The sequence below is a fragment of the Pogonomyrmex barbatus genome, unplaced genomic scaffold (assembly GCF_055798465.1).
Source record: "Pogonomyrmex barbatus isolate J1 unplaced genomic scaffold, ASM5579846v1 scaffold22, whole genome shotgun sequence".
Classification (NCBI taxonomy): domain Eukaryota; kingdom Metazoa; phylum Arthropoda; class Insecta; order Hymenoptera; family Formicidae; genus Pogonomyrmex; species Pogonomyrmex barbatus.
This window is the reverse complement of record NW_028297119.1, coordinates 1,481,561-1,491,900: the sequence shown is the minus strand read 5'-3', so window position 1 is coordinate 1,491,900 and position 10,340 is coordinate 1,481,561. Positions and strand designations below refer to the sequence as shown.

Below are 10,340 nucleotides of genomic sequence, written 5' to 3'. Positions count from 1 at the left end.
TCTATGAATGTTGATATTATTTAATTAACATATTACAAGATTTTTTACATAAGTATAATGCGATATTATTTCATTTTGTGTATTAGGTCATAAAGAGAGCGTGTAGAACATTGAAAAAAAAAAAAATTATTTCGTGTAAAATAAAAAAGATATTTCTCTAAAATTTCTACATATAATAATAAATGTATTTCTTAACAACACAATGAACAATTTTACATATATATATATATATATATATAAAATGTATGTGTGTATGTGTGTGTGTGTGTATGTGTGTGATTTGTATTGTATGTACATATATATATATATATATATATATATATATATACATACATATATTGATATATAATTATATACGTTATATTTATATTGTATACATATTTATTATCCATATTTTTTATAACATAGATATAATAATTTTCGGCAACAATTAACGAATATACAATATTACTTATTTTGGTACTATTAGCCCCTTGAGAAAATCAAAACTATTTCCATCTGGATGGACAGAAAATTTTGTACCCTTATTTCCTTGCACCAACAAATATCCGAAATTGTCGATACCCAATATCGTAACATTTTCGGATTTTCCATTTGGTTTTATTACGGTAATATTTGCATTCCTAAAAAAAAAATATATATATATATATATATGTGTGTGTGTGTGTGTGTGTGTGTGTGTGTGTGTATGTGTGTACAGTAAAAATATTATTAAAAGCATAAACAAAATCAATTATTTATAGTATGACTATTTACATGTGCAACCAATATTTGTAATAGAGTTGATAGAAATGTTCTACGTTGCCACTTTGTACAATATCTAATAAAATTTCCAGTTCATTGAATACCAAGGCCAAATATTTTTCATATGAGAATGTTTTCAACTTTGTACCATATTTTTGATTATATTGCAAAATTATATCATTAATGCAAGATGTAGGTTTATTATTAGAAAGATTTACACCAGCACCTGAAATATATATTTACATTCACTTAAATGAGTTAAATTTAGAGATGTATAAATTATTTGAATTCAAATTGAATTAGATGAAATTCAATTTATCGAATCTAAAAATCTATAAATTTTTATTTCTATTTCTTTTAATTTTAAGAAAAATTTTTCAAATACGAATCATATATATTGATAATTTTACAAAGCTATATTTTATTATGCTTATTATATTGAATTCAATTTCAAAAGTATAATAAGTATAAAATAGTTAATTGAAAATTATATTTGGATTTTTTAACATCAAAAAAATTCTCGATTCACTCTTTTTTTAAATTATCCATAAATTTATGTTTTATTTGTAATCGTCCTTACCGATATTACAAATGCACAATGATTCTTCTATTTGTGTAGGAATGATCAAACCACCAATTTTGATTGTATTATTAATATATATATCGTTAGGCCATTTTATTTTGAGATCAAGATTCTGAAAAATAAATTTATTAATTATTAATTCCATTGTATACATTAACAATTATTAAAAAATGTTGTATTATATAAAAATCCAGAATTTGTATAGATTATAATTGTAATAGAAAAATATTATAAAAATACCTCATATCCTTCAATAGATCTTACAGCTGATACAAGTGCTACAGCAGCAATATGTTGAAGAAGCGAGATATGACTGCCAAGATACGAACTTATAGGAATATGTACTTGTAAAGTAAACATGGCACAACCTACTGGACTGAGCCACATATTGCGAGATCGTCCTAAAAATGACGCAGCAATTATATTATTTTTTATATATATATATAATTAAAAATTAAAGAATAATACCTTGTCCTTGCGTTTGCCGTCGTGGAATAACTGTCAGACCATGTTCTAATCGACCGTTAACCACATACATAGATGATGATAAAACATCCACGTATATTACTAGACGACCTAATTCCTTTGTATAGAGATTCTGAAAATAAGTTCATCGAATTTAATCATGCAAAATTCCATCCTCCATGCAAAATTTTTTAAACTCCTTTTTAATACAAAGTTATTTATATATGTATTAAACAAATCTCTAGTAGATGTACAATTATGGCTAATATATTGAAAGTGCAATTAAGATAAATAAGAATTCACCTCAAAATAATCTACAGTCGAGAAATTAGGTGGACACATATGCATCATAATAGGGAGGAAGTTAACTGATGAAGCTTGCACGTCTTCGTTGTTTGCATAAAACCGAATGTCTAAGTTAGGCATTTTTAATATGTTATTCTCTTGCATTTTACTTTTCAGCTTTTCAAACATCTTCATTTTCATCTACAAATGTATAGCGAGATGCTGTATATTCATAGGATATATAAATCGTATTGTTTAATTGCTAATCATGTAATAATTGAGGTAATCATTATTATCAAGACTTTTCATTCTTGAGTATACTTGTATACCTCAAATTTGCCTAAAAAGTAAGCTGAAGTATATTGTATAGATATTTGATCATGACTTGTCTCCAATCCTAAATGTGTGCTTAGCAGATCACTGATTATTTCCAAACGTGCAACATTACTCTTTTTCAGTGCTTCAAATTTATCCTCTTCATACTCGTATTGCATTGGATCTATCTCTAAATGGATTTGGGAAAACACCACTTTACCACCACTACTAGCTAGAGTCGCAAGTAGTATGCTTGGATTGTGCCACGTTTCTTCCCTACCCAATACTTTCACATCAAACGAATGTAATTTTCCTCTTTTGTCCTTAACACTAGTCGAAGTTGGAGGATTCAATGCAGGCGTTCTACAGAAATTATAATTATGAAATTTCTCTTTTCAATATTTTTCTTACTTGGCTTAATATTTTCCTTCTTTCTCATTGTTTATTTACAGAAAATATTACCTTGTATCTTCCTGATCTTGAGAGAAACGAGTTCGTACGGGAGAAGCATGATAGCAAAAGATGTGATGCATCATACGCACTCGTTTCCATTTACCATACGAAAAGTGGACGAGTTCACTTTCACGCACTTCCGCAGTCTTGAACGATGGTAGCAAAGTGTGCAGCATGTCGGAACATAACGCTAGAAGTTTACCTCCGTGTATAATATATTCTACAAGCTGAGCACCAAACTCTGCATCAACATTGCCGCAAATAACAACTAAAGTAACCTGATCTACCCAAGCGTTCAAGCGAGCGTCTTCTCTTGAGAACGCATAAATGACATACCTTTAAAAAATAAAATATTTATAGCTAATTATTTATAGCTAATTTATAGCTAATTTATTTTTCAAAAATAATTAGCTATTTATAGCTAATTATTTTTGAAATAATTATTTGCAGAAATAAATTGTTAAAAATTGTTTTATAAATTTCTGATGAAACTTAATGCAACGTACTTATCTGGTTCCAATACTTTTAATAATACATTCTTTATATTGCTAATTGCATTTGGGCTATCAGCATAGATGATTATATTTGGTGGTTTAATCAATTTTTTTTTTTCCAATTTAAAAGTTCTGTAAATTAATATGAATAAGAATTAAATATTATTTGCTATAGTAACATAAATATAATAATCAACTTATTACCTTTTAAAAACATTTTTTTTATTTTTAAGGATACTTACATGGAAGAAGCTTCTAAATTTGTAGTCTCTCTAGTAAGCTTGTCTTGATCAATATTTTTAGTAGACACTTCACTTTTGATATCAAGTAATGTATTGTCTTTATTCTTTGTAATATCAGGTAAATGAGTTTTAGTTAAATGATCAGATCTTTCTCTTCCATTAATGGCAGTAGGCATTTCTTTTGATAATGTGCTATTTAAGTTAAGTGAGATTTCTATGTCTTGCTGCGTTATACTTGCAGCAACTGATGACGAATGAGATGTTGTTGGTGTAGAGCTAGTCGATTTAGTATCTAAAAGATAGAAAAAATCAAAAATATTAATAAATTTTAAAAAAAAAATCAAATTTTAACTACGTGCTGATATATCAATGTCTTTAATAATACCTGTAGAATCTGTAGATACTTCGGTGTTTAGATTTTTATCTTGTGGTTGTACATTCACACCACATAATTTAGCAACTTCAATAAGCTTATTTTGTTGGAAAGCTATTCGAGCTGCATTACTTAATAAATAAAAAATATCTGTATAAAAAGTATATCGTTATAATTATTGCACTTTGAGAGACATAAAATCAAGAATTAGTTTATATTATAACTTGCTTTTGTCTGACGGTGGACCGAGATGTCCAGTATCATTGTAAATACATGGCTTTCCCGAGACCAAAACAGCTGAAAAATGAACTAAAATGAAGCAAATAAAAATTACCAAAGTATATCAGATTTTAAGATGCAAAAATATACATTGAATATGTATTAAAAGTAAGCCATTATTAATGAAATATTGTCCTTGCATAATTCCAATTATGAAACTTGTCATATGTTCCATGTCTGTTTCCAAAATAAAACTCATGTCTTTATTTGATGCCGTCCACGCCGTGATTAGACCATAATCTTCAAGCTGCAAAACAATGCATATAAATAGAATACGATAATCAATTATTTAAAAAACAGTGATATCAATGTTTACATAATATATGTATAAATACTTAAGAATAAGTAATAAAATGAATAAAGATTTGAACATTATACTTTTGCACAGATGGTTGAGGCCTGAGATTTATAAGTTTCAAGATCAACTTCAACAAGGATGTACATCTTAACGTCAGACTTGTTTAAAATTTGACAACAGTTATTTGTGCATAGTGGAAACAAAGAACTTCCACATGGATAGGTCAACCAGTCAGATATATTAACTTGTTGCTAAATGAAATAATTAATAAATTGATGATCTTGTTGATTCACATTTACAAATATTAGTGAGAAAGTATTGCTATTTTGTACATACTTGAGGATATATTGTATATAATTTTATATTATCTTGATACCATAATAACTCATCAAGTTTAGCAAGACTTTTGTTAGTACATAAATGGGAACTCATAAAATTCTCATCCTGTTCATACCCATTGCAATCTTAAAATCAAAAGATAATCCAAAGGTATTTAATGTGTATTTAACTTATAAACTATTCTCTTATAATCTCTTATATCTCTTATAATCTCTTATAATCCTAATATATCTTCTTGAATATATTGAAAAATTTTAGCATATATAAAAATTAATTACAAAATTGATAGAAATGTTCTAGTAAATACATATAAAAAACTTTAGAACATTTTATATAAAATAAATTATATTATAGTGTATATAAATATATTATATATATATATATATATATATATATATATATGCTTATATATGTATATACATATATCAAGCAAATATAATATATGATAAATTATATCACAAAATCTAAATCATATGTATAAAAATTACCTCCATTTAGATACTGAGATGATTTAATGTTAAGCATAATAGAGGAACGATTCTTGTTTCCTTTAAAAATTACATTTAAGTGTGCTTTCAGAAACGATATCCTCCGTGCTTGCATAATAGTGGCTACCATGTAAAGAAATGTTAACAGCATGTTTCTTTTAAAAATAATTTGTTAAAAATCTTAGTATTATATGTTCCAATTAGAATTTTTGTCACAGATTTTAAATCTGAAAAATAAAAAAACATCCTATATAAAATATACAACATAAAAATATACTTAAAATATACATATATTATCTCAGATTGCTTCAGGCAATAAAATATATACTTCTTGAAATAAGATCACATACATAAAGAGAAATGAGTGATCTTCAATCTAAATATAAACATCGAAATCAAGTACTCTGAAATTATGACTAAAATTACATAAGTACATGATGTTAAAAACAGGAATGCGTTTTTCAAGTGATAATACTGCAATAAAAAATATTGTGAACAACATATAATTAATTGCAAATTTTTATATACGTTTTTAGATATTTTTTTCTTACATGCAAAAATTTCACATAAATTGGAAAGCACGTAACATAGATGATAACTTTGATCAATCTTGTTTTTTAATCGTGTACATAAACGGTGTGTAAAATCACTCAGTAAATAATAAAACTAATGACATCAATGGGACGTATTATAATTGTAAATTTAAATCGGCGAATATCCATACCATAATCCTGAAACAGCTTTTTGTTCTCGATCTTACGAGGATTAAAGTAGAGCGCAGAAGTGGTATCGCACAATCGAAAATATCGATAGTTACCGTGGGCAGAGAGGAACTTGAGCATCAATTACATATTTTTCAGTGACATAGTTCACTTTTAGATTTTCACCGGTAGCCATCTCACGGTTTCACCGTTTGTCATTTTCACTGCGATCACGCAGCGAAAGAAATTATTAGTAACATAACTAGAAGTAGTGAGATCTATTTACATTAAAATATTCCAAAAACTGAAAGCACTGAAAGCAACTTCACAATTGTAAATATAATAACCTTAATATTTAGCAAAATAAAGAGGTACTTAGGAATAGATATCCCTATATTCCGTGCAAAGATAAACATCAACGACAATAAGGAAGACAATTACTAATTGTAAATTGAAACAATTTATTAAGAGTCGGCAGGAGAGACTATGGAGACCTCTATCGGAGATAAATTTCTTTTCACCCATATTACGGCCAAAATGCTGCGAGAAAAGCTATATTATGATATTATTAATCAGAATATTTGCCTGACGGAAGCTACAGAACAATTTTTGTAAGAAAATGTGTGAAAATAAATAATTCATTTATGTGTAAATAGATTTGCACTATAGGACAATAAGGTGCAAATATTTTCATCTATTGTAAATTTTTTTTTAAAAGCCAAATTGCAAAACCGATTCTGTAGTAAGAGTCATAATTTTATAAAAAATACATAGAAAAAGACTCGGGAGAATATTGCTTCTACGAGATAGTATATGGGTGTACTCAAATATATATCTGCATTGTAAATAAGAAGTAGATAATTATATTTATTTTAATTATTTAAGAGCTAAATTGCAAAATTGGCTCTGTAGGTAGCTTCGTAATTGTAAAAGAAATTATTTTAACAAAGTTTCATGACGAAACATCATTTCTATTATATCTTAAGACAAAATATAATTGATATGTGGCGGTCCCCCGCTCACACAACGAATACCTAGCAGAAACATACACGAAAAAGAACCATGGCCCGCATGGCGCAGTGGTAGCGCTCGAGACTCATACACCTGAGGACCTTCGAATCCCACCGCGGCCAACATCTTTTTTCGTCATCAAAATACTTCATATCGTGGACAACGCTCCTCCAACACCAAGCCGCCACAAATTGGTGACCCCGACGTGATCTGAACACGCAACACACGCAACACATGCAACGCAACGCAACGCAACCGCAACCTTCTGCCTTCTCCTTGGCCAATCATCGGACGCACTCGACTTGCCGAGGTCTCGCACACATCTCCCTGTCGACGTCCATACGGCCAGCCCACATCGCAACCGGTACAGACAGCCAATCACTGGACACCCCTCGACTTTCGAGGTTACGCTCACAACCTCACTGTCGATGTCCAAATGGCTCGCCCACGCAACGGAGAAGCAACTAGCGCACAAGAGTCGCAGCGGCAACATGCCCTCCTCACATCGCGCATCACATATCTCCCTGGGCAGACACATCAGACAACGGGCACACAGAGAAGAATCGGAGCTTGTCCACTAAGGGGGGAGTCCTGTGGCGGTCCCCCGGTCACACAACGAATACCTAGCAGAAACATACACGAAAAAGAACCGTGGCCCGCATGGCGCAGTGGTAGCGCTCGAGACTCATACACCTGAGGACCTAGGTTCGAATCCCACCGCGGCCAACATCTTTTTTCCGTCATCAAAATACTTCATATCGTGGACAACGCTCCTCCAACACCAAGCCGCCACAGATATATAATTGATATATAATTGAGTACAGATACATCTGTAGTGTAAATAAGGAGTAGATAATCATTTTAGATCAAGTCGGAGTTAGCCCGTCACTCCTGCCGATGGCTCCTCTTAAGGCTCCTGACTAGTCACCGTGGCCATATTGGAATCGTGACGTCATAGAGAAATGATACAATAAAGTTTATGACGGTAGTTTTGCAAATTAAAATAACACCTGATATGGCTTTAAGACACTTGTGAAAATGGGCTGCTATCCTTTCCATTTCTGATAGTTAATAAATAGCTATAAAAGGCACGTGAAATGAAACTTGTTCGGGCAGGAAACACACGATTTGACAGCTGTTGAAAGAAGTGAAAAAAATGCTTTCACATATAATGTCCGGCGATAATTTTAACTGTCGCCCATTTTTATGACTCTGATAAGTCATATCTGCATAATTAAGCACACAATAACGAAAATAGTCATTATAAAAAATTTTATTGTTCGCATGTCACTTGTATAAAGATGAACAAAGACAAGGATAAGATGAACAAGGATGTACGAACTTTTATTTTTCATCGCAATGATACATCGCTACTGTCAACGCGGAATTCTTCGCTGAGTAGTCAGGAGCCTTAATTTATTTGAAATATATAAACTTTCATTTAAAAAATTTCTCTATTTCAGTGTCTGTATTTCAAACAAACAGGAGCATAAGAGGTAAGCCAGTTTTGAGAGTTAAATCCGCTTGAAGACGTCCAAAGTGATGAGTTACAATTTATCGAAGAGTATGAATTATTAAATAGTCTGCATTTAACGAAAGAGTCTACACATCAAATTTTGCAGGAAAAAAACGTTTTTTAAAAACTACAAATTCTAATCATAAAAATTACAAATCACAACAATTCAGGTAATGAAGCTGATAAGAGAATATAAATGACGGAAATGGTAACTATTTTAAATGTGATATTAGCATAGACATAATATAGACATATAATATAGAACCCACAAACCATATACTCTTCTATACCACCAGTTGAATTTGGCAGAACGGTGAGAGAGGCAAAATATCGGGGAATATCTGTCCTTTACTGCGCGCGCATTATTGACAAATAAAAATGGCCTATTCGAGAATCATCTGATATCTGTAGTAATATACTTGGATTTAAAATGAAATAATATATTTTTAAGTTTATTGAATACGAGAAAGAAAATTTTAATAGAGTAAAGTTATAAAGAACAATATAACTGTCTATCACGACTGTCATATAACCTGTCAATAGATCATCGCGCATCTTATCTGCGCAGAGAGAGAAAGAGAGATCTTCCCCTATATTTTGCCTCTTGTACCGTTCTGCCAAGGATTGATATATATAGCTAATGCTGAGTCTATTATATATGTTATGGATATTAGATAAGTTTTCTGAAAATGTTATAGTTGACTAAATGACATTTATTTATGGCAAGTTTAATAAATAATAAAAAATATAATTTTTGTTCCCTTTCTGATTCACTTTATTTTTTAAATATTACGTCTTCTCAGTTTACATCTTGACAATAATATGTTATACTAGCAATTTATCTTCGTAAAAATTTGAATATTTATCTACAACGGAATACATAGTCATTAAAAATTAAAATTAAAATCTTCTATTGCCAGATTTAAAACCCCAAAAACTGCGGCCATTTTATCAATTAATATGCCGTGTAGGTTAAGAAACACTAGATTTTCATCGTTTAATTATGTCAACTGATGGTAAAAAGTTTCACGCTAAATATCTCACGCTTTCACCGGAATTAAAATTACGTGATCACAAAATGATGAAATCCACATGAAACTCATCACTTTTCACTGATTCGTTCTAGGGGAAAATGTGATCGATGCTCTGAAAGCGGCTACGCCGACCTTTTTCTTGATATGGTCGGACTCGCTGTACACTACCGCTATCAACGTGTATAATTGAGCTGTGGAACTACAAGTCATCTATTTTGCGACACTGTCGATAAAATCATGTCTCATGAATGTGGTGCGAGTCTATGCTACATCGACAAAAATTATAGATGAGAATGTATATATAATTATATATATATATATATATTTACGTTCGTGTACTTTTTTTTATTATAGATTAAATTTATTATAAACTAATATAGACTATTGATTAACATTGACATAAATATATGCATTCATCAATATATTAATTTTTTATATATTCATGTACATGTGACATATGAAAAAGGAGATTATTCCATCCATTATCCTTTCTCTTTATATATCTTTATATGTTGAAATAATTGTTAAAGAATTCAACTTCCCTTATTTGTTCTGTGTATTAGTGTCGGTCCACAATAAGTATTTAATCTTTAAGCCGTAAGAAATTGACTAATCATAGTCTAGTATTCTTTTCATATTCGATTATAATTGGTCAATTTCTTACTTTTTAAAGCTTAAATCACTTATTGTGGACCGACACTTACTAGTCTATCTTTTAGT

At 30.1% G+C, this 10,340-nt stretch overlaps 1 protein-coding gene across 8 annotated transcripts; it reads right to left on the bottom strand.

The window, feature by feature from the left end:
• Window positions 1-358: 358 nt before the first annotated feature.
• On the bottom strand, window positions 359-7,798 carry Hcs (holocarboxylase synthetase-like protein). 8 transcript variants are annotated; one of them, XM_089078308.1, is made up of 18 exons: window positions 7,109-7,798; window positions 6,083-6,321; window positions 5,359-5,585; window positions 4,868-4,995; window positions 4,612-4,782; window positions 4,324-4,480; window positions 4,183-4,263; window positions 3,967-4,104; window positions 3,582-3,873; window positions 3,352-3,471; window positions 2,855-3,181; window positions 2,407-2,755; window positions 2,096-2,278; window positions 1,796-1,925; window positions 1,568-1,728; window positions 1,325-1,439; window positions 757-970; window positions 359-623 (listed from the first exon to the last, which is right to left on the bottom strand). In XM_089078308.1, exons 3-18 carry the CDS (start codon window positions 5,507-5,509, stop codon window positions 452-454), a joined length of 2,889 nt encoding a protein of 962 aa, XP_088934434.1. In that variant the 5' UTR covers window positions 5,510-5,585; window positions 6,083-6,321; window positions 7,109-7,798; the 3' UTR covers window positions 359-451. The 8 variants fall into 8 exon arrangements, with proteins under 8 accessions (XP_088934434.1, XP_088934436.1, XP_088934433.1 ...); XM_089078310.1 differs by having other exon boundaries at window positions 6,083-6,283; XM_089078307.1 differs by lacking the exon at window positions 7,109-7,798 and adding an exon at window positions 6,407-7,051 and having other exon boundaries at window positions 6,083-6,337.
• Between the last annotated feature and the right edge of the window lie 2,542 nt (window positions 7,799-10,340).

Bases quoted from the DNA above. Each gene is read 5' to 3' on its own strand.
- Hcs (XM_089078308.1), bottom strand. From the start codon at position 5,509: ATGCTGTTAACATTTCTTTACATGGTAGCCACTATTATGCAAGCACGG. The intron at 4,783-4,867 runs GTATGTACAAAA...TATTTCATTTAG, and splicing joins TATATACAATATATCCTCAA to CAACAAGTTAATATATCTGA. The intron at 3,472-3,581 runs GTAAGTATCCTT...ATTAATTTACAG, and splicing joins AATTTAGAAGCTTCTTCCAT to AACTTTTAAATTGGAAAAAA.